Source organism: Pongo pygmaeus, chromosome X, assembly GCF_028885625.2.
Source record: "Pongo pygmaeus isolate AG05252 chromosome X, NHGRI_mPonPyg2-v2.0_pri, whole genome shotgun sequence".
Taxonomy (NCBI): Eukaryota; Metazoa; Chordata; class Mammalia; order Primates; family Hominidae; genus Pongo; species Pongo pygmaeus.
This window is the reverse complement of record NC_072396.2, coordinates 28376577-28401820: the sequence shown is the minus strand read 5'-3', so window position 1 is coordinate 28401820 and position 25244 is coordinate 28376577. Positions and strand designations below refer to the sequence as shown.

At 42.6% G+C, this 25244-nt stretch overlaps 1 protein-coding gene across 3 annotated transcripts in view; it reads right to left on the bottom strand.

Annotated features, from left to right (window-relative positions):
- Positions 1-1166: 1166 nt before the first annotated feature.
- Positions 1167-25244, bottom strand: part of LOC129024733 (melanoma-associated antigen B10) — a 152131-nt gene continuing 128053 nt past the window's right edge. Inside the window, exons 1-3 of one of the 3 annotated variants that reach the window (XM_054471927.1) lie at positions 15750-15848; positions 6636-6785; positions 1167-3075 (exon numbers count right to left, since the gene is read on the bottom strand). In XM_054471927.1, the coding sequence (XP_054327902.1) occupies positions 1983-3026 (1044 nt within the window). In that variant the 5' untranslated portion in view covers positions 3027-3075; positions 6636-6785; positions 15750-15848 and the 3' untranslated portion in view covers positions 1167-1982. Of the gene's footprint in view, positions 3076-6635; positions 6788-15749; positions 15849-25244 lie in introns of those variants that run through there. The other 2 variants (XM_054471928.1, XM_054471926.1) reach the window with 2 other exon arrangements.

Genomic DNA, 25244 nt, shown 5'->3' with positions numbered 1-25244 from the left:
TCACAAGAGTGGGTTTGTTTCAAAAAGTATGTTTGGTCCCCTTTTCTCTCGCTTTCCCTTTCTCACTGCCTCACTTTCTGCCATGGGATGGCCCAGCAAGACATCCCTCCTTTGATGCCACCAAACACCTTGATCTTGGACTTCCCAGCCTCCACTACTGTGAAAAAAATTCTTTTCCTTAAAAGTAACCCAGTCTCTGGCATTCTATTATAGCAACACAAAATAAAATAACACAGGCTCTGTCTTTCCCAGGCCAGAGCAAAGAGTGTCAGTAAAGTGGCTTCTGAGCATCCCATGTTAAGACAGTATTACCCTTATTTCTCAGAAACTTGCTGGAGATGATGTGTATAGAACACATGGTTTGTGGTCTGTGATCAACTGCACTGGAGTTAGGAGTGCACAGGAAACCTTTCATTCCTGCCCCAGGTGAAGATTTCTTTCTGTTTTATCCATGAGCCCAAGCAACTGCTGTAACTACCTGTCCATTCCAGACCTTAGTGTTTCAACCCTGGACATGTCTTCAGAGAGGATGGCCACTGCTCACCACTCTCAGAGCCTCATCTGACCAACCAAGCACAGTGGCTCACACCTGTAATTCCAGCACTTAGGGAGGCTGAGGCAGGCAGATTGCTTGAGTCCAGGAGTTGGAGAACAGCCTGGGCCACAAGGTGAAACCCTATCTCTACTAAAAGTATAAAAAATTAACCAGGGACGATGGCGTGCACCTGTAGTCGCAGCTACTCAGGAGGCTGAGGTAGGAGAATCACCTGAGCCCAGGATGTTGAGGCTGCAGTGAGTTGTGATTCCCACCACTGCACTTCAGCCTGGGTGACAAGAGTGAGGAAAAAAAAAAAAATACACACACAACTGATTCACACTGAAAGACTTTCAGTTTCCCAAACCTCCAATCCCACTTGCCTTAAGGCATTTACATTTGATGCTGTCATCTAGATAACCCTCTTCCTACATTCTCACTTTCTTTAACTTGTCCTTTAGGACTTAGTGGGTATCTCACCATATTCCTTATGTAATATCTACTCCTAGATTCTAAAACCCAATGAGCAGAGGTAGATCTTCCTTATCCTGACATCCTAGCACAAGGCCATCCAAAGAGCAGATGCTCAATTAATGTTTAAGGAACAAATGAACCAATGGGCAAAAGGTCTAATTTATTACAATGTAATTAATTATATATTCTTGAATAATGTAAGCATATCCTGGCATATATCTTTTAATTTTACATAACAACAGAATAAAAGTCAATAGGGAATGTAATAATTAGCCATCTTTTACTATTTTCTCTATTTTTTTTTTTTGAGATGGAGTCTCGCTCTGTCGCCCAGGCTGGAATGCAATGGTGTGATCTCGGCTCACTGCAAGCTCCGCCTCCCGGGTTTACGCCATTCTCCTGCCTCAGCCTCCTGAGCAGCTGGGACTACAGGAACCTGCCACCACGCCTGGCTAATTTTTTGTATTTTTGGTAGAGACAGGGTTTCACTGTGTTAGCGAAGATGGTCTTGATCTCCTGACCTCGTGATCCGCCTGCCTCGGCCTCCCAAAGTGCTAGGATTACAGGTGTGAGCCACCGCACCTGACCCTCTTTGCTCTATTCCTTGATGCCATTTATTACACTCCTAAATTATTTCACATTGAATTAGGAAATGCCTAATTTACTACCATGCTATTGTGTTTCGATCACTAAATAAATGGAGAGTTTCCCAATTAGACTTATAAAGCAATAAATCGCTTACTCTTAATCTCACATACAGAAAAATTTGAGCAATGTCATTCATAAACTTAGATACCGAAGCTACTTTAACCATCTATTAAAGGAACAACATCTTCAAAAAATTCCAAGCCACCACATAGAACATTAACACAAACATGTTATTCACTGTGTTGTCTCCAGTCCCACCCTGACCTCCCACAGTGCAAAATGTGGATTTCTTTTCAAACACAAAGTGAAGAATCTCCCTCAGACTTTACTGCAGTTGGGAGGAGTTGCTGGACTTAACCTTGGAACGTGCACCGGCCGTGGCACTAATGCGAGCCTTGGCTGCAACTCTGGCTCTGGCTCTCTCTTCCTCATCTTGTAAAGCCTCTGTATACCAGGTTGAGAATTCACTGGGAGCTGTATTATTTACCTTGGCCAAAAACTCAAGAACTTTCATCTTGCTGGTTTCAGCATGGGCTCTTGGGCCCCATAGGAATTGATAGCGTGGAGGATCACTGTTGGGCACTTGCTGGTACTCCAGGTAATTTTCTTTCACCAAATCTTTGGTAAGGAGCTTCCTGGGCTCCCCAAACATGAAGTGCTCAATTCCATCATATAACCCCATCATGTTAAACACTTTCCAGATTTCCTCCTCAGCGACACAATTGCCGTTTGTGAAGATAATACCCAGGACAGTCATCAGCAGGCCAGTCTTGGGCACGCCTGCTTCATCACTCAGCTTTGCATCACAGCCTAGATCTAGTTTGTTGACAAGGACATAGATGTGCTTATTAGGCTCCACTTCCTTCAGGTCAAGACCAAAGATCAGCTCCAGGTGCTCAGAAGCTCTCCTCAGGATTACAGGGAACTGGCTCTTGGACATTTGGGTTACATTTCTCAGCATATCTGCCTTTGTAATGGGCTCTTTCATTTGGTATTTGTACAGCAAGTAATGCACCAACATAATTATTTTCTCACCTACAGGGCCTCTGAGAAAGCTATCAGCGGCTGCTAGATCTTGTGTGCATCTTGGCCTTTCTTCCATTTGGTGGCTGACTCCTTCGGGTTGTCTTGTGTGTGAAGCAGCTGTAGCAGATGTGCTGGTGGATTGGGCTTCCCAAAGTCCATGGGGATTGTTGGATGTCCCACCAAGTGAACTCTGGGAAACATCCTTCAAGCAAGCAGAGGCAGAGGGGGGATATTCTTCCTCCTCTTCTAAAATGGCCAGAGCATCTATCAAATCTTCCAGCCCTCCTCGGGCCTGACGGCGTTTTTCCTTGGCACGGAGTTTACTCTTCTGACCTCGAGGCATGATGACTCTGTTCAGGTGCAGCAGCCAAAAGGGCAGGTGATCCCGTGACCTGGAGAAGAGAAGATGAAATGGGGTGTGCCCATTCAGCAGAAAGATACAACTTTAGCTTTATTGACGGCCACCTCTGAAAGTTTTCTTGGCGCATTACTCAAGGAAAAACAAGGCCCCTATTCTTTGATTTGCCTGCCCTGAGTACTCTGTGAAATAACTAGGGTGTGTTTTAGGATGCCACTTGCCAGATCTGCCTGGGGCTTACTGGGTGATGACAGCCAGGCCTGGCAGGTCCAGGCTTTGTGGAGGCCCCTTTGTTCTTGGGTAGGGACTCTTTTCTTAGTTCACATTCAGAACTGTCCTCTTGATTTCTGGCAGGTTCTGGGATCCCTCTACTCTACTGACCCCTCATTTCAGTCCCCTCATTTCCCTGCTACCCTGGTAGAGAAACTGAAAGAGAAACTCATCTGACCACACCTGCCTGAGGACATCCAGGATGACTACAATAGAAAAGCTCTGAAGGACCTTCTATATTCTGGGATCCTTAGTGTTCTCATTCTTCACTCAGGGTTTTCACCTTGGCTTCTGCTAGGCCCTGGGACTTCACCCTGTGATGGCCTGAGACCTATCCCCTCAGAGCAAGGCCCTCACATCTCTGAGTTACAAAAGGAGAAAGTGAGAGAGACCTCAGCCTAACATATCTACCCCACAGTCCCTCAGGGTTGACAGCATAGATGGGACTCTGTGCTGTCCCCTTTTGATCTGGGGTGGATGGCTCCCTCAGAACTCAGGATTCTTTTTACTCTTCTTAGGGCTTGGGACTCCTCCTCTGCTGACCAGAGGCTGACACTCTGGTCCAACGCCCTCCCCTCCCTGAGTTCTCAGCAGAATTCAGAGGGTGCTTCATCAGGCCCTGTCCTGGACCTGTCATGAATCCATGGGGCCCGTCTTTTGGAGTGGAAGTCCCCCTCAAACTTCACTCAAGATCCTTGTATTCCCTTTTGGCAAGGCCTCAAAATAGCTCCTCTGACAACCTAAACCTCTTCACTTCTTTGAGAAAGCAGTAATGGAATTCAGAAAGTGTCACAATAGCCACTCCAACCTGGGACCTCCCTGGGCTGAGAGCAGGGGCAGACTCTGTTATGAACCCCTCTCTTTTGTGGTGGGTGGTTCCTTCTGATCTCACTCAGTTTCCTCACCTTTACTTCTGTTAGGGCCTGGGACTCTTATCTGCTGGCCTGAGGCCGTAACCTTGGTCCAATGCTGTCCTCTCCTTGAATTTCCAAAGAGGGAATTCAGAGGGTGCTATATAAGAGGTTTTTTTTTTGCCCAAGGTTGGCTACCACTAACAGCAAGGGCATAGCTATTACCCTTACACCTCACAAAGGGTCTTTATCTTACCTCCTAGCAGGGCCTGGAACTCCTCCCTCTGCTGATTTAACACCTCCCTCTGGCACCAGTTTTTTAACTTCCCTAAAAATCCAGAGGTGGAACTCAGAGACTTTTATATCTGGCCACTCCATTCATGGGCTTCTCAGGCCTGAAAGCAGAGGCCTGGATGCTGTGGGGCCCTTCTGATCTGGTGTGGATAGTTGCCTCAAATATCAGGGTCTTCACCATCACTGTTGGAAGGTCTAGAACCCTGCTCTCTACTGGTCTGATGCCAAAGCGTGGTTCAATGCTGTCACCTCCCAGGATCCTGGGAATTCAAAGGGCATTACATCAGAGGATCCTTGTCCAGGGCCTCCCAGGGCTTACACAAGGCTGGGATTCTGTTGGCCCTTCTTTCTTCTGGTATAAAGAGTGTCCTCAGATCTCACTTAAGGTCTTTAACTTAACTCCTGACAGGACCTGGAAATCTCTGGAACTCTCTTTTTTGCTGGTTTGAGGCTACCCTGCTCAGACTAATGCCTTCATTCTTCTGAGAAGTTAGAGTCAGAAGTTGGGGAAGCCAATTCTAGCCACCCCCATATGGGACCTAGTGCTGAGAGCAGGGGTGCAGCTCTTAGAAGTAAGGGGGTGGCTTGTGTTTTGTGGGAGTGGGGAATTCTGACAGAAGTTGCATAGGGGTCTTTCATTGACTCTGGGGGGCCTGGGACGACTCCTCCTCCTGATCTGAGTCATTCAGCTTTAAAACAAAGCCTTCGTCCCCAGCCACTTCACCCCACAGTCCCATATCCCTGGACTACAGAGGGTGAAGTGAGGAGGCTTCTGGGCCTAACATCGAGGCATTGGCTTAGAAATGTTAACAGCAGGGGTGGTCTCTGTGCTGAGCAGTCTGTTATGGAGTGGGTGACTCTTTCAAAACTTCATCAGGGTCTTCATTTTTATTCCTTTTTGAGACTGGGACTCCTCCCTCTGTGGATCTGAGAATGACACCCGGTCCAATGCCCCTACCTCACAGTGAGAAGTCATGTAAATTTTACTACAGATCATGTGATAACTTTGCAAATGACCAGTGCAGAATCCCCCTTTATAAAAATTTTCAGTTGATTCGAATCAAGTCAGGATTATAACAGTAATGAAGATAGAGATTTGGACTCCACCTATACTTGTTACCTGCAGTCAATTCAATAAGGAGCTGCAGCATCTACAATGGTTCTCCATCTACTCTGGAAATACTTGCCTTGAAAACCAGCACCCTACTACAGTGTCTGGTGGCAACAAAGGCCACCAGACACAGCAACAAAAAATCAGCCCTCTGTTCTGCAAAGAAGTCAGTGATGTTAGGAAGTATTCGGAGTTGGGGATAACATCTGGATCCTTTTTTAAAGGCATATGGACACTCAGCCTTTTAGTTAGAGTCAGTGAGGTAGTTTGTCTCAGGAAATCCCTCCTCCAATTCCCCCCTCCTTGAATCTACACTATGCCACTACTCATTGGTACTACTTGCCCTGTTTTAACTGTCATTAATCACCAATCATGTCTATTTGCACAGCTTCAACCTCAGTGGTAGGAGGGCCACATACTCAAGGGGGGCCACATATACAAGGGCCACATACATTCTTTCTTATAGGCATCAAGACAGCTCTCAACCTTGCTACACTGGAAAGGGTGCACTGAACCACCAGAGTAGTGAAGAGATGTAACTCTCCCAGGATCAATTAATATCATAACTGGGTGATGCAGGGTAGCAAGCCACACTCTGCCTGAGAAGTGGGAAGGGAACACTCTAGCAGAGCATGCCTCTGGACAGCTCAGCCTACAACTTCATGCTGGTAATGATGATTCAGAGATTGCCAAGGCGATTCAGAGATTGCCAAGGCTATTCAGAAAAGTTGTCCAAGACACCACCAGTTTCCTTATCTTTACTCCTTCTTGTCCCATTGCTACCCCATGCTGAACTCTGGATACAGATCCCTGACTACCCCGTGCCCTGAGTTCTCTGGACTTTGTTTAGCTTATGATCTCTCTCGTGGATTCTGGAAATTGTTCTAGTGCCCAGTTTTCCTGATGTCCTTCACTAATTGAGGTTTTCTTGTTAAGGCACATTTCCTGTCATTCTGAGTAAATCCTTTCTTCTCAAAGTAAAGAGAAATGTGTTATTGAAATATCAAAATTCTAAGGCATATTGTGGAGCAATATGTAAACAGTTATCAATGTATATTTAAAACTCACAGTAACCAGGCACAGTGGCTCCCAACTGTACTCCTAGCTGCTTGAAAGGCTGAGGTAGGAGGATTGCTTGAGCTCAGGCGTTCTAGGCTGTACTGAGTTATGATCACACCACTGCACTCCAGTCTGGGGCAACAGAGTGAGGCACCGTCTCTAAAAAAAATAAACAAGTAAATAAAAATTAACAAGAAAAAGGAGCAAACAAAAACAAAAAAATCCTCACAGTGTATTTTTGTTATACATGTATATAAGAAAAAGCCTGTAATACATTTAAAAATACTACATGCAGGATTTAAAAAATGTGGTTACATATGAGGAGGTATTGAATTTTGGAGGGACATAGCAAGGAAGTGAAATTTTGATTTATCTGTATTAGAATTTTTGGCAACAAGAATACATGCACTATTTTCTTGGTAATTAAAATATTTAAATAATAATAACAATGGAATTAGTAGTTGTGTATTGTACAGATAAAGTATGTATGAGATGTAATGGCAAAAGGCTGAAATCTGAATGGCTTAACACACTAAAAGTTTATCTCTTATGCAAATAAATTTTGACATTAATTAATAGGGATTTTTTGCTGTCAGATGTTGCAGGGATCCATGCTGCTTCTATACTGTGGCTCCGTATCTCAGCATGGAAGAGAAAGCATGGAGGTGGCAGACTGGCTCTCAAACACTTTGATCTGAAAGGGAAAAGCATGTTACTGTTCATATTTCAGTGTTAAGGGGGGTAGTCACATGACCTTTCCAAACTACAAGTGGACTGGCAATGTAGTCTCCATATGAACCAAGGATGGAAAGCAAGACACAAAGTGGATGAGCACTTGCAGTCTGTCCAATTAACTGTTACAATAGTAAAAGCTCAATAAAAGCTACTACTATAAATTTGTTATGAAAACACCCTTCTTAAGTCTTGGAGGAGTTTCTGAGAATATCAAATATCTTTGCTAAACAACAACATTTCCTGGTGTCTATATGTGACAGGTAATTTCAAATCCAGAATCACACTAATTTTCAAAACGATCCTGTAAATCTCAGCAAGGAGGGTTCACCCCGCTGCACTCAATAACACCTTTCTGCACTGACCTTTTCAATGACCTCTATAATCTCAAGAGACTGAAAAATTTCTTCCTTCTTTTGATGTATTGTTAAAAACATAACTTGTGAGTCCTGCTACCCACCACCTGATGAACATGTACACCTGAGCACATGTACAGGTGCCCTTAGGCGCAATGAAAAACCAGGATTTTCCCTTGGGGCAGATACAGACAAGATTCAGGAGAATGATCGCGAATTATGGTTTTTCTTTTCTTATCAAAGCTGGCATGTCTGCCAGAGAGACATATTCTACCTCTGTGGTAGGCTGAATAATTGCTCCACGAAGATTCACATATCCTCATTCCTGAAACCCATGAATATGTTATGTTACATGGCCAAAGGCACTTTGCAAATATAATTAAAATTATGAAACCGACCTGAAAATAGGGAGATTACACTGGATTGCCTACATGGGCCAAATCTAGTTATATGAGCCCTTACAAGCAGAGAAGTTTCTCCATCTGGAGGCAGAAGAGATATGCAGCAGAGAGAGAAGTTAAGAGAAATTCCAAGCCTGAGACAGGTTCAATGTCCCAAGTCTGACCCAAAAGTAGAGGCCCATATGCAAAGACCAGAGACAGACCTGGAGAAAATATAATAGCTCCAACTGATAGCCTGAAAGGAGACTTACTCCTCACTCTTACAACCATAAAGAACTGGGTTCCTCATATAATGACCTGAATAAGCCTGAAATGGGATTCTTCACAGTGTGTCCCAATAAGAAGCCAGGCTTTGACAGCTTGATTTGGGCCTGTGTAACCCCGAGCAAAGAAACCAGCAGAACCAACCCATACTTCTCACCTACAGAAGGGTGATCTAATCAATATGTTATTTTAAGTGTCTTACTGTATGGCATTTGCTATGTCAGCACAGAAATCTACTATATGCTCCTAGTACACCAGGATTTATAGGAATCCAATTTCTGGACATGGTTGATACACAGTTATTTCCTAGGTCCTTCCTTATCCACCACTTGAGACAGAGGCTTTGATATTTTCACCATTCAGTTAAGCTCACTTACTAGCGTATGGATTCAGTGCTAGTCTCAAATAAGTCACCAGATTACATTCTCCTCTCTTTCTAACTTCATCTGCTTTCTACACCTCCTCTCTAACTTCAGAGTTATCTTTCAAGGTTAGATTCTGTTCCAAGTCTGACCTGACTCACAGGCAGACTTGGAAAAAATCTTGAGTGTGGTGGAATTACTCACAGCAGATGAGCAGGTATGTAGTGTTCACTGCTAAAGTAAACAATTACATGGAAGGGGCTGTTATCAGAGAAGTTCCAAGTGAGTGATGTGACAAAACAGAGGACATCTGCAGGGAGTCGGAAAGCTCTAAGTCAGGAGAAAGGAAGGAAAGTTATTCTGGGCTTTCTTTCCCATAGGGAGCAGGGTGCAGCCTTCATAGAAGGAAGCAGGGAAGAGCTGGACAGCAGGTAAGGATCCAGATTTGGGCACAAGGACTCACAGGGGCTGACTCAAGGAAAGAACAGTGTAATTTGGGAAGTGCTGGATCTGGTCCCAGGTGCCAGCACCCGGGCGAAATCAGCTCCCAAAGAACCCTGGAGCTAGGGGTGGATGGACCCTACGAAAATGAGGCCCATGGGCAGTCCCCAAATGGTGTTCAATTCTCATTTTCTCCATTATTTATTACATCTGGATTTAGTACACTGGCCCCAGGTTCCTTCTTTTTATTGCCTAGAGACACGGTGCAGTAGTGAGAAGAGAAATGAATTAAAAGACAGACAACTGCTTCATGCAGGAAGGAGTGGAATAGTGTGGGTTCTAAACAAATTCAGACTATGGCTCTAATTTTGACACTTATGAACCATGTGAAGTCAGGAAAATTTCAAAGCTCTATGAGGCTCAGGCTTTTTGTGAAGTGACCTTGATAAGCCTTGCCTTGTAGGATTTCTGGGTTGTATGTAATGTATGAAAACTCTGGGCAAAGTGCCTATTATTTATTGCATTTTTAATAACTAGCGTTTGTTACTATTATTAGTTTGACCCCAGGCCCTATCAAAATCTCTGTGATTGTTTTTAAAGCAAGAGATGTCCGAAAATATGCAGCACTCTATGATACAGCACACAAATCAACCAAAAATGCCGCTTAGCAAGTAAAACTCAGTTATTTACTATGCAAATTTGAGGACTTCTTATTTATTGCGGGTGTGGGGTAGTCTTCCCCAGTTGGATTCAAGACTCCTATAATTTATGTCAAAGACTAATTCCTTCCATCCCTTCAACTATCCTTCCATCCAAACCACCCCTATTTTCATTTCTTTCACTCGCATCAAAAATCTAGCCCTCACTTGAGTTTGCCAAATGATATTAAAGACAACCTAATAAAAACGCCCTTTTAGGAACAGCACACACCGGGTCCTGTTGAGGTGTGAGGGGCAGGGGGAGGGAACCTAGATGACGGGTCAATAGGTGCAGCAAACCACCATGGCACACGTATACCTATATAACAAACCTGCACATTCTGCACATGTATCCAGGAACTTAAAGTACAAGATTTTTTAAAAGCCCTTTTAATTAAGTGGGTTTAGTGGGCTCTGTTTCTCCCAGGCCAGAGTAAATAATGCCAGTAAAATGGCTTTTGAGCACATTCATGTCAGGTCACCCTTGATTCTCAGAAGGTCCCTGGAGCTGATGTGCATAAAACAGTTTGTGGGCTGTGCCCAACTGCACTGGAAAAATGACACTGGAAAAGGATGCAAGACACCTTCCATTCCCATCTTACAATTATTTCTGGTTTATCTATTACCTCAAAATAACTGCTAAAAGCACTTCTTCATTCTAGGCATTAGTCTTTCTGAGGATCTGGCCCCTGCTCACTACTCCCACAGCCTCAACCAACCCACTATCCAGACTAACAAATTTGACTGACACTGAAGGGTTTGCAGTTTCCTAAGGCCCCAAACCCACTTGCCTCAGGACATTTTCACTTGACTGCTCTGATCTGGATCTTCCCACCTTCTCTTACTCATCCTTTACTTTTAGGGTATATCTCACCATCTTCCTTACATGACAGCTGCTCTTAGATTCTAAAATTCAGTGCGTGCCCTTGGGTCTTGTTTATCTTGACATTCCCAGTACCAGCATGGCGCCTTCCCTCCAAAGAACAGATGCCCAAGTAATGTTTGAGAAATAAGTGAGCCAGTGTGCAAGAAGTCAGTTTTATTATGATGTTCCTTCTCCTACATTGTTGAATAAACTAATCATATCTAAGTATCCATCTCTTAATTTTACAGAACAGACTAAACATAAGGGAATGCAAGCATTTATCATCTCTTACATTTTACCTCTATTTCTTCATCCCAACTATTTTACTGCTTTTTTAAAAAAAATATTTCCAAGGAAATGACTAATCCACTACTATGTTATCTCGTTGGAGATCACTAAATAAGATGGAAATTTTCCCATTTTTTTCTATAAAATAGTAAAACTCTACTCTAAAACTTCACAAACATCAATAAATGTATGACTTACTATCACTTATAATCTTGGATTCTTAAGCTACTTTAACCTTCTATTAAAAGGAGCAACGTTTAAATATCCAAGTTACCCAGAACACATGCTATGTACTGTGTTATAACGAGACACAGCCAACCCTACACTAGTGAAACACTGACTGTCCTCTTCAAAAACACAGTAAAGCATTTTCCTCAGCCTTCACTTGGAGCAGGCAAGGCTGCTGGACTTGGCCTTGGAACGCGCACTGGCCGTGGCAGCAGTACAGGCCCTGGCTGCAATTCTGGCTTGGGATCTCTCTTCCACATCTTTCAAAGCCTCTTCATAATGGGATGGGAAGGCACTGGGGACTGTACCATGGATCTTGGCCAAAAACTCTAGGACTTTCATCTTGCTGGTTTCAGCATAGGCTCCTGGACGCCACAGGAATTCATAGCTTGGAGGACTGCTGTTGGGCACTTCCCGATACTCCAGGTACTGCTCTTGCACTAAATCTTTGGTGAGGCGGTTCCTGGGCTCTCCATAGATGACGTGCTCCTGTCCCTCGTATACCCCCATCATATTTAGCACCTTCCAGACTTCCTCCTCAGGGGCATAATTCCCCTGGCTGAAGATCGCACTCAGGACGGCCATCAGCAGGCCATTCTTGGGCAAACTTCTGTTAGGATTCACTCTTGTGTCATGGCCTAATTCTAGTTTGTTGACAAGGACATAGATGCTCTTGTTGGGATCCACTTCTTTCACGTCAAGGCCAAAGACCAACTCCAGGTGATCAGAAGCTCTCCTCAGGATCTCAGGGAAGTGGCTCTTGTACGTCTGGATTACATTTTTCAGCATATCTGCCTTTGTAATGGGCTCTTGCATTTGGTACGGCAGGTAATGCATCAACATAGCAATCTTCTTATCTATAGGGCCTCTGGGGCACTGCCCAGTGGTAGCCTGGGCCTGTGAGGCATTTGACCTTTCCTCAACTTGGCTGTCGATGCCTTCATTAGATGCTGTGCATGAAACAGCTGCAGCAGTGGTGATGGCTAGAGCTATCCCAGGCTCTTGCTCATTGCTGGGTGTTTCGACAGCAAATAACCTCTCAGGACTATCTTTGAAATGAGGATATGAAGTGAGGGACTCTCCTTCCTCTGCTACAGTGACTTGAGCACCTTCCACATCCTTGGGCTCTTCTCGAGCCTGGGGGTGTTTCTCACAGGCACGGGGCTTACTTTTCTGACCCCGAGGCATGATGACTCTGCTCAGAAACAAGTAGTAGTGTGAGACAGATGGCAGGTGATGAAGTGACCTCAAGGAAAGATGGTGTGATCTTCCAGCAGGAAGATATCACCTTGACTTTATGGAAGTTGCTTCTGTAGGTCTCTTCGAGAACACTGTTCAAGGATCCTATGAGGCTACTCTTCTCTGAAGGGCCTTTCCCCTGAGGAATCAGTGGAAGTAACTAGACTGTACCTTTGCTGAAGACTGCCAGTCTTATCTGCATCTTACTGGGACTGATACAGTGACTGGCAGGTCCAGACTCTATGGAGCTTCATTTTTTTATGGGGTAGATGATGTTTCTTTCAATTCACATTCAGGGCCATCACCTTGACTTCTGGCAGGACCTGTTATCTCACTGCTTAACTGTTTTGATGCTGACTCCCTCATTCCAAAGCGCTCCAGACAGGGAATTGAGGGGGAATCTCATGTGACCACATTAGCAGGGGGACATTGTGGAATGGCAGCAATGCAGAGATCGGTGAAACCCTCTTTATCTCGAGGTAATTAGTTTTCGGTCCTCACTCAGTCTTTACTTTTGCTTCTTGGAGGGTCTGATTGCCCTCCTTTTGCTTACCTGAAACCTATCCCCTCCAAGCAAGGCCTTCACATCCCTGACATTCCTGATAAAGATATTAGGGAGGCCTCAGATATATCTTCCCCAGGGACCCCTATCAGGAATGACAGCACTCTTAGGGCTCTATGAATCCTCTTTTTCTTCTGGAAATTCAGTTTCCTCCTAATGACTCCTCACCTTGACAGCCTCATACCTTCCCCTCTGAGGACTTGAGGCCTATACCAATCAGAGAAAGGCCCTCTTCCACCTGATATCCCAGAGTATGCAGTTGGAGGGAGGGGGTGGGGTGCGTTCAGAATGACAAATCTGCCCAGGGCTTCCCAAGGCTGACCACAGAGGCAGTGCCTAGCACCATCAGTCCTCACTTTGACTTCCATAAGGGCCTGAGTCACCTCCCTCTAATGACCTTCCACTGACTGCCCTGTCAAATCTATGTCCTCATCACCCTGTGACCACTAAGGATAAATTGAGGGATACCTTAGCCTAAGAGTCATGCTGAAAGGCTACCAAGGCTCATAGCAGTGGTACTCTGTTGGGTCCCCTTTGTTCTGGGGAAGAAAGTCTCTTCAGTCTTTGCTCCGGGTTCTAAACTAAACTCCTGGTTACCCCCAAAGACTCCTCCCACTGCTGACCTGAATGTGCTAGCCTTAGTTTGTACCCTTCCCCACGACCACCACCAGAATATGAAGCGAGGGGTCACCTGGGCCTTACAGCCACGCCAGGGACCTCCCAGAACTTACAGGAAGGGCAGGATTCTGTAAGGCCGCCATCTTTATGGGAAGCTAGTTTCCCCCACAGCCCACACCAGAGCATTTCATTAACACGTGGCAGAGCATAGTGTGTCCAGAATTGGTGGGTTCTTGGTCTCACTGACTTCAAGAATGAAGCCGTGGACCCTCGTGTTGAGTGTTACAGTTCTTAAAGGTGGCGTGTCTGGAGTTTGTTCCTTCTGATGTTCGGATGTGTTCGGAGTTTCTTCCTTCTGGTGGGTTCGTGGTCTCGCTGGCTCAGGAGTGAAGCTGCAGACCTTCGCTCCGGTGGTGAGTGTTACAGCTCATAAAGGCAGTGTGGACCCAAAGATCCAAAGAGGGAGCAGCAGCAAGCTTTATTGCAAAGAGCGAAAGAACAAAGCTTCCACAGCGTGGAAGGGGACCCCAGTGGGTTGCCACTGCTGGCCCAGGCAGCCTGCTTTTATTCTGTTATCTGGCCCCACCCACATCCTGCTGACTGGTCAATTTTACAGAGAGCCGAGTGGTCTGTTTTGACAGGGTGCTGATTGGTGCATTTACAATCCCTGAGCTAGTCACAAAAGTTCTCCACCTCCCCACTAGATTAGCTAGATACAGAGTGTCCACACAAAGGTTCTCCAAATCCCCACCAGAGTAGCTGTATACAGAGTGTGGATTGGTGCATTCACGAACCCTGAGCTAGACACAGGGTGCTGATTGGTGTGTTTACAAACCTTGAGCTAGATACAGAGTGCCAATTGGTGTATTTACAATCCCCTAGCTAGACATAAAGGTTCTCCAAGTCCCCACCAGAGTAGCTAGATACAGTGTCGATTGGTGCATTCACAAACCCTGAGCTAGACACAGGGTGCTGATTGGTGTGTTTACAAACCTTGAGCTAGATACAGAGTGCCGACTGGTGTATTTACAATTTCGTAGCTAGACATAAAGGTTCTCCAAGTCCCCACCAGTCAGGAGCCCAGCTGGCTTCACCCAGTGGATCCCGAAGCGGGGGCGGCAGGTGGAGCTGCCTGCCAGTCCCGCGCCATGCGCCCGTACTCCTCAGCCCTTGGATGGTCAATGGGACTGGGCGCCCTAGAGCGGGGGGTGGCGCTCGTAGGGGAGGCTCCAGCCGCACAGGAGCCCACGGGGGGGTGGTGTGGGGGGAGGCTCAGGAATGGCGGGCTGCAGGTCCCGAGCCCTGCCCCACGGGAAGGCAGCTAAGGCCCGGCGAGAAATTGAGCACAGGAGCTGCTAGCCCAGGTGCTAAGCCCCTCACTGCCGGGGCCGGAGGGGGCCTGCCGGCCGCTCCGAGTGTGAGGCCCGCCAAGCCCACGCCCACCGGGAACTCGCGCTGGCCCGCAAGCACCAGGCGCAGCCCCGGTTCCCGCCCGCACCTCTCCCTCCACACCTCCCCGCAAGCTGAGAGAGCCGGCTCTGGCCTTGGCCAGCCCAGAAAGGGGCTCCCACAGTGCAGCAGCGGGCTGAAGGGCTCTTCAAGTGCCGCCAAAGTGGGAGCCCAGGCAGAGGAGGCGCCAAGAGCGAGCGAGCGCTGTGATGGCTGCCAGTACCCTGCCACCTCTCAATAGGACTTCTTCCCCTGCTGCCCGAGGCAGACACCGTTAAAGGTGGAAATTCCAGCCACCCCTACTTAGGATCACCCAGGCCTGAGAGCAGAGGCTGGGCTCTGTGGGGACCGGTCTGCTATGGCAGAAAGGGAGTTTTATGGAACTCACCCTTTATTGACTCCTGGAGGGTTCTAAGACCCTAATCTCAGGTGGCTTGATGCCAACACCTTAGTCCAATGCTATCACTTCCCTGACTCTCCAGAAGAATAATGCAGAGTGCGATACCTAAGAGGATCCCTGCCCGGGGCTTTTGCAGCTTAAGGCCGAGGCCGGACGGCATGGCATTCTTTCTTTTGTGGTAGTGGGTCCCCTCAAATGCTATTCAATGTCTTTGCCTTACCTCCTGGCGGGGCCTGTATGCCTTTCTCTGCTGACCAGATACCAATCGCCTCACTGCAAGGCCTCACCTCCCACGGACGGCAGAAGCGGAAGTGTACGTGACATCCGGGCATCCTGCTCACAGCCTGAAGGGCTGCCAGCAAGGGCAGCGTGGCGTGACTTTCTGTGGCGCCCTCTTTGTTATGGAGTAGTAGTAATATTAAGTCCTCCTCTCGGAAGTAGATCCATATTTTGGCTCCTAGTTCATTGACTACAGGCTCCTTAGAGAAATAATCACCAAACAATAAGCTCTGGACAGCTTCGCAACATAAACCGTTACGGATAATGGGTTTGCGTTCCAGGCTTGACGGGAGAAGAGAGGCTGCAGTACAAAGGTAGGGTGCCCAAGACAGATTCTGAGATGTCGGAATAAGTGCATTGTGACTATGGGGTCTCTTCACTGGCGAAATGTAGACATTGGGAACTTTCTGTTCTAAAAGATCTACTTTCTATAGAGAAGCCACAGATGTACACAATTTTGTGAGACCCAGATCTCTTGACTTTATCTAACATTGCATTGTATTGTCTAGTGAAATTCATTTTAATTATGGTCTCATTTGTTCCACCAAATATATTATATGCATGTTCTGTTACTACTGCTTTGTGCGGCAAGGCTTTTGATTTTGCTACAGTGATTTATACACTGCTTTTCAGAAGTCATTTATTGACTTGGATTGGGTGTGGTCTTTTCCTTTGAATTTTCTAAAACGATGATCACATTTTCACCAAATAATTTCTATTTCTATTAAATATTTCCAAGTTACATTTGTTTTTATAGTCTTATCCTCTGGCCATGTATTCAGCATACATTTATGTCTGGTTCCTTGCTGTAATGAGAATGCGTCCAGCGTTCAGCATTTCACATTTAAGTTTGTTTGCCATAGGTTTTAGGAAATGAAAATTATCTTCTGATGTTAGTTTGTGGAATGTTATCAAGCATTTGTGTTGAATTTTTTTTTGAAAAATTTTTCTGTGCCTCAGTACATGATCGAATGCCCATTTAAAAAAATCTAATGGCCGAGCGCAGCTACTCGGGAGGCTGACACATGACAATTGCTGGAGCCCAAGAGATCGACACCAGTCCACAACATAGTGGGAGTCGGTCGCTATAAAAAATTTAAAAAAAAATTAGACGGGCACAGTGGCGCGCGCCTGTAGTCTCAGCCACTCTGGAGGCTGAGGCCCAAGGATCTTTTGAGTCCAAGCAGGTCGAGTTTGCTCCAGTCTGGGCGCCAGAGCAAGACCCATCTCAAATAATAATAATAATCATCATCATCATCTAATCTGTTAGTGTGAGAATATTTTAGGCAATTTTTTTCTAATGTTGTATTATCTTTACATTTTATGGATACAGACTTTTTTTTTCCATTGAATTAACTGCAATATTGGACCTGCTATGTGTTTATTGAGGATCTTTGCCTCTGTGTGGATGAACTTGGCTCAGTTGTTCCCCTCGCCGCACCCAGGGTATCCTCAGCTGTTTTTTTTGTTTTGTTTTGTTTTTTGTTTTTTTTAATCAAAGAAAGCTAGCCTGGGAAAATGAGTTGAACATCATAAGATGGTGGTTATTTTTGTGTTTACATAAGATGGTCAGTTTTTCACTGCTTATTTGGTAGAACTGGTCCCAAAATGCCTGGTCCCAAAACATTTGAGGGTGGCTGGAGCTTTGATCAGTTTCATTTTGCGTTTCGCAATTACAGATTTTTATTTCTATTTGGATTAATTGGGCCATTCATATTTTCCTAAATAATGGTGTGTTTTCATTTGGGGTTTCAAATTTAATGATTATATATATTCTTTTTATTGTAGAAATTCTCAAATATATTCTACTGTAGAGAGAATATACCTGGAACTCAGAATCATCAACACATGGCCAACCTGGCTTCATCTATACTCACACATAACACCATGTCTGCCAGTGGAATAATGTGAAACAAATCCTAGACATCACATCATTTCATCTTTAAATATTTCAGTATGTGTTTTTAAAGACAGAAATATTAACCGATAACACTACCCCACCTTATAAAATTAACTCCTTCATGTAATTAACTGTCCAGTTATTTTCACATTTACCCACTGACATCATTTAAGTGTGTTTTTTCTTGAACCCGGGTCCAAATAAATCTAATCATTATCACTGCATTTTATGACCATTAATTTATACATTCTTCCCCCCAACACACATACATTACTTCTTTATCCCTGCAATCTTTGTTTTTACAAAAAAACAAATCTTATGCTCTGTTCAGTTTCACATGGTCTGGCTTTTGCTTTGTGCAACATTAATGTCATTCTTCTCTGTATTTCTTTCAATTGGTAGAGGTTTTATCATATTAAAATTTAATTTTTATTCTCTCTCTTGTTTTATTTGGAAAGATCACTTTACAGGTGATGTGAACTTTCATTACGAGGAAGTAACTTCCATTATGAGGGAGACCGAATATTTGTCTCCCTTTTTGTTGATGTTGGCAGTCTTTGAAGATTAGTATATTTATCCATTAATTAATTAGGGGTTGCAAAACGTTAATTTTTCTAATTCTACCATTCCTTCTGATTTCATTAGATGAAATATATCTTTATGTAGAAATCATCCCTTGTCTATCATTTGTTAATGATATTTACAGTGTTCTCTTATGGTATTCAAGTTCCTTCTGCACCTATATTTTGTACAATATTTTAAAGCTACTATCACTTAGTTTTCTTTTGTAATTGAAGATGCCTATAAAATTGTCTCCTATATAAATCTTTTAAAAGAATAGGCTTTTGTTAGTTGGCTCCACTGTCTTAATTAATCATTTCTGCATTTATCTTAGTTATTTCCTATGTTTTATTTCTTTGGGTTAAATATGGTTTTATTTCTCTAGCTTCTTGAAGTTTTGCATGTTTAAAGTATTTCTGTTTTTTTTCTAATCAGTTTATTTAAGGCTGTAAATATTCCTTTGTGTACCACCTGATTTGTTTCCCACAGGTAATGCTATAGAGTTTTATGTGCAGTGCTTGATTATTTTACAAGCTGAATATATCTCTGTATTCCTTATGCTCTTAGAATTTTTTGAATATGTGTGTGCAAATGCTAGTGAGTGCAAAAATTATTTTGGGGAAGGATGTGAAGAAGAGAGACATAGTTATTTAGAGGAGGTTTCGGTCTCCCAGGGGTGTTTTGTTTTGGTTACATATGATATAAAAGACTTGAACACATTTTACTGCTAGTGACTCAGTTGAGGCTTTCCTATGAATGAAATGGTCTCACATTAGAAAAATCAATCAATATAATTAGCCAAGTATAACTGTTAAAGATTATCCAGGAAAACGGAAATTACTTTAAATACGTAAGTCAGGTTGAATATGATGCACAAAATTGGTTACTCAAGTGATGGAGAAGCCAAACAGGGGAGAGGCGGGCAAGCCAATATTTGGCAGCTTAAGAAATTTTCTTCAGTCTCTAGGATAGAAAAAAATAAAGGAGATAATGTTAATGGAGCCTTGGAGTTGGGGTCAATAGGATCTGGAACTAAGGTGGATAAGCATGATGAGGGTGAGAGCCATGGAGAAGGTGTAAACCTTGAAAGCAGTTGAAGGCACCTGATGCAGAGAGAGAAAATAAAAAATAAACTCCAGCTGCTTCTGTCCTCCTGTACTGTACTAACCTCCTGCTGGTGCCTTCTGTTGCCTGAACCATGATGGCAGCCAAATGTTTGAGAACATAGGAATTGCAGCCTACAATCATCTCCTGAACACTGGAGAACAGAGCAAGGAAAGAGAGAAATGGATCTGAGGCCAATTAGGTCAAGGACTGGCATATTGCCTTGACATATTGTGAGAAAAACCATATCTAAATTGATACAGAAAAGTATTTTGTAAAAATCAGCATTAATTCATGATAAAAAGAGATGTTATCAAAGTAGATAAAGGATATCTACCAAAATCTGTAGCAAATATTCTACTTAGTAGAAAAACATTGGCTATTGGAAAATAGATAAGAATAGCTGCTATCACTATTTTTATTCCACATTATAATAGGGGTTCCTGCCAATGCAGTAATGGGAAACAGATGAAATAAAAGGATTGGAAAATAAGATGATTTAGATGTCAGTTCTCAAATTATCTTTAATCAAAATCCCAGAAGGATTTTTGTAGAAGTTAATACACTGACTGTAAAATTAATATGGACATGTGATCCACCAAGAATAGCCAAAACGACTTTGCAAAACAAGAGCAAAATAAGAGGACTAATACTACCCAATCTCAAGACTTATTATAAAATTAAAGTAATCATGAAAGTGTGGCATTTTTGTAAAGACAGGCAAATAAATCAGCGAAACAGAATAGAAATACCAACAGTAGACTTCAGCATATATAAGCAGCTGATTGTCAGCCATGGTGCAAAGGCAGCTCAGTGAAGAAGGGATAATCCTTTCAACATAGGATGATGGAACAGTTGGAAATACACACACACACAACATAACACAAAACAAAGCAAACAAAACAAAAACTTTCCACTCCTTTCACCATATAGAAAATTAGCTAAAAGTGGACCACCAACTTAAATGTAAAATCCAGAACTATAAAACTACTAGGAAGGAAACATAAGATAAAACCTTTGTGATCTTTGGCTGGGCAAATATTTCTTAGGCACAACTCCAAAAATACAATCCGTAAAATAAAAAATTGATTAATTTGACTTTACCAAAATTGAAAACGTATTTTCTTCAAAAGGCACTGCTAAGAGAATGAAAAGGCAATCTATAGAATGGGATAAAATTTTTTGTAAAGCATATATGTGAAAGAGCAGTTGTAATCCAGCACTTAAAATAATTCTCAAAACTCAATAAGAAAATAAACAACCCGATATAAATGGACAAAAGGCTTGAACAGACAGTTCAAGAAAGGACAGTTATAAATGTCAAAGAAGCACATAAAATGCTCAACAGCATTAGGCATTAGGGAAATAAAAATTAAAACCCCACTAAGATACTATTACACACCTATTAGAATATGTACAATTAAAATGACTGACTGTACTAAGTATTGCCAAAGACGTGAAGGAACTCTCATACCTTGCTGGTGAGAATGTAGATTGGACATCCACTTTGGAAAACAGTTTGGCAGTTACTCAAGAATTTAGATATACACATGCAATATGACCTAATTATTATACTCCCAGGAAATAAGGGCATATGTCTGTGCAAAGATGTGTGTACAAAAGTTCATGGCAGCTTTATTTGTAATAGTGAAAAACTGGAAATAACCCAGATGCCCATCAATAGGTCACCAGATAAACTGTATTATATACAATAAAATATTATTCAGCAATAAATTGAATGAACTATTGATACACGCTATAACATGGATATATTTCTCAATAATTATTCTGAGTGTTAGCCAGACAAAATAGTACATATTATGTTATTCTGTTTTTATAAAATTGTAGGAAATGAAAACTAATGCATAGTGACAGAAAGATGGTTGCCTGTGGACAGAGAGGAGTGCAAAAGAGCTTACAAAGGAACATAAGAAAAGTTTTGGGGGTGATGGTGATTGACATATTCATTGTCTTGAATGTGATGGTAGTTAAATGGATGCATAGATATGTCAAAACTTATCAAATCGTATGCGCTTTATTGTATTCCAATTGCATCTTTAAAAAGCCATTACAAATTTTGGAACAAGCAAATCTAATGTACAGTTGAAATCAAAACTGTAGAAGAGGGGTGATGTGGAGGTGTTCTATTGTAATTAGCTTGGAAAGACGTGATTGATCTTTATGATGCACTGATATTTTACTCTATATTTTGATTGGAGATGGGTTACACACATGTATGCATATGTACATTTAGGTTCTGGCATATGTCCTATTAATATTTCATAATAATAATAATACACATATTGTATCAGAATAGAACCACAAGGATCTTTGAGGAAAACAAATATCCAATAAGCTTTATATGTGTTATGCTTAATTAGGCACTTTATTTAATTTGTTAATAAGCACAGGTCAAATATTACTTAATTATTTTTAGCTTTTTTTTCTTTTTTTAATTATTATACTTTAAGTTTTAGGGTACATGTGCACAACGTGCAGGTTTGTTACATATGTTTACATGTGCCATGTTGGTGTACTGCACCCATTAACTTGTCATTTAGCATTAGGTATATCTCCTAATGCTATCCCTCCCCCCTCCTCCCAACCCCACAACAGTCCCCGGAGTGTGATGTTCCCCTTCCTGTGTCCATGTGTTCTCATTGTTCAATTCTCACCTATGAGTGAGAACATGCAGTGTTTGGTTTTTTGTCCTTGGCGATAGTTTACTGAGAATGATGATTTCCAATTTCATCCATGTTCCTACAAAGGACATGAACTCATCATTTTTTATGGCTGCATAGTATTCCATGGTGTATACGTGCCACATTTTCTTAATCCAGTCTATCATTGTTGGACATTTGGGTTGGTTCCAAGTCTTTGCTATTGTGAATAGTGCCGCAATAAACATACGTGCACGTGTGTCTTTATAGCAGCATGATTTATAGCCCTTTGGGTATATACCCAGTAATGGGATGGCTGGGTCAAATGGTATTTCTAGTTCTAGATCCCTGAGGAATTGCCACACTGACTCAGACTGCTGTGCTAGCAATCAGCCAGACTCCGTGAGCGTAGGACCCTGCGAGCCAGGTGCGGGATATAATCTCCTGGTGTGCCATTTTTTAAGGCCGTTGGAAAAGTGCAGTATTATGGTGGGAGTGACCCGATTTTCCAGGTGCCGTCTGTCACCCCTTTCTTTGACTAGGAAAGGGAACTCCCGGACCCCTTGCACTTCCCGAGTGAGGCAATGCCTCGCCCTGCTTCGGCTCGCGCATGGCGCGCTGCACCCACTGTCCTGCACCCACTGTCTGGTACTCCCTAGTGAGATGAACCCGGTACCTCAGATGGAAATGCAGAAATCACCCGTCTTTTGCGTCGCTCACGCTGGGAGCTGTAGACCGGAGCTGTTCCTATTCGGCCATCTTGGCTCCACCCCTCTTATTTTTAGCTTTGTAGATGCCCAATATTTGAGTAATTTCATTAGATTTTCAATTTCATATAACCATGATAGTATTGTATATTACTCAACTGATTTTTGAAATCTCAGACATTTTAAGACTCACTTTATTGCTTAGTCTATAATTGATTCCTAATATTTTTTGGTCATAATTAACCAAATTCCAATTTTCACAATAACAAAAATAACAGGGTGAAGGTGCTTTGTAATTAATGCTAAATAAGTTCTAGGTGAGTAACTTTTTGAAGCCAGAACTATTATAAGACAATCATATAGGTGGCGTAACCATGTAATGTTACTAATAAACATCCATTAATACCATAATGGGGCCAGGAGCAGTGGCTCACGCCTGTAATCCCAGCACTTTGGGAGGCTGAGGCGGGTGGATCACGAGGTCAGGAGTTCAAGACTAGCCTAGCCAAGATAGTGAAACCCTGTCTCTACTGAAAATACAAAAATTAGCAGGGCATGCTGGCGGGTGGGTGGGAAAATCATAGCTCACTGGAATCTTCAACTGCTGGGTTCAAGTGATCATCCTGCCTCAGTCTCCTGAGTAGCTAGGATGACAGGTGAGTGCCACCACATCCAGCTAATTTTTTTAAAAAAGAGTTTTTGTAGAGATGAGGTGTTGCTATGTTGCCCAGGCTTTTCTGGAATGCCTGGTCTTAAGGGATTCTCCTGCCTCAGCCTCCTAAAGTGGTAGGATTACAAGCATGGGCCAGTATACTGGGTCTAGAATTTACTTTTATCGTGATTTCTTAACCTCAGTGAGCTTGGTGTTCTGTTAAAATGCAGTACTATAAGCAGACATGTTAAAATAGTTGTAAATTCAGTTTGATAAATAACTGATGTCAAAACTGTATTTCTTGTTTTACTTCTACTCCCCACTGTATTACATATATCAAATTTTAATGGGCTATTTTAAGCCAGTTAATTGGCTTGAAGTTTGAACTGGTAATACACATTAAGTTTATCATAAAGCAAAACAGGAGAAAAATGAAAAAAAAATTAAATGTTATCTATGTTTACATCTTCTAAAGTCTATTAATAGATTTTCGTTTACAAACAGGAAAAACAGAGATATGTACTTGCTGTCAAGAGCTGTAAAGAGTCTGAGACTTTGCCCTTCTTGCCACCTAACAAGTTAGCCTGTCACTGTTTCATTTATGCTGGCAGAAGACACAAAGCTCTTGGGTAAGAGACAAAAAAACTGTATTAACCGTAGCAGTAGTACTAGCATTTTCTTTCACCTATCCCTTAAGCCACAGTTCCCGTAGGGTATCAGCATTTTTCAGAGTATCAGCATTTTCTTCCACTGATTCCTCAATCCACAGTTCCCACAGGGTGACGTGAAAAGGTCTGGGTGACACAGGCACATGCGGTAGATTGCATTACAGGTGAGGAATCCTGAGCCTAGGAAACCTGATTTTGTATAATGGGCAGCAAATGTAGTTTCCCTGTGATCTGGAGATATTATATGTATTTTCTTTTTCTTTTTTTTTTTTCACAGTACAACATGTTACTTTTAATTATATGATAAACACATGTAAATCAGTAGTTATCCAAAATTGATCATTTGCTTCATCCAAAAACATATTTAATTTGCATTCTTTTTTTATTATACTTTAAGTTTTAGAGTACATGTGCACAACGTGCAGGTTTATTACATATGTATACATGTGCTATGTTGGTGTGCTGCACCCATTAACTCGTCATTTAGCATTAGGTATATCACCTAATGCTATCCCTCCCCACTTCCCCCACCCCACAACAGTCCCCCGTGTGTGATGTTCCCCTTCCTGTGTCCATGTGTTCTCCTTGTTCAATTCCCACCTATGAGTGAGAACACGTGGTGTTTGGTTTTTCGTCCTTGTGATAGTTTGCTGAGAATGATGGTTTCCAGCTTCATCCATGTCCCTACAAAGGGAATTAGATTGTCTCACCTAATTCATTTTCTAAACATCCATACGAACATCATATGTTTGGGAGAAAAGAAACAGTAGGACATCAGTTAAAATTCACATAAAGAAATTGGTTTGAATTGTTATATGTTTAAATGACAAGTTGCAAAATGCATTTACTATTGTAAAGCTTATTTCAGATGATTTTCTTCAACAGAAAGTTATAGCTTAAGCAAATTGTAATAAGGTCCCTTCTTTTTCCATTTTATATATAAAATAAAATATTTTGTGAAAATATGGGTCACTAAATGAAATGAAGATATAAAGGACAGATAGGTGAATATAATGGAAGCCGTAGGGTTGGGAAAACTTCCTTCATCTTACATTTTACATACAATTATCATTAGTGTGTGACAGATAGATGTTCTTAATTCTTCTTACCTCAAGGTTCTAAAATTTTCAATGGCACAGCAGTAAGCATTCATTCTCCTCCATAATGAAATATATTGCATGGTC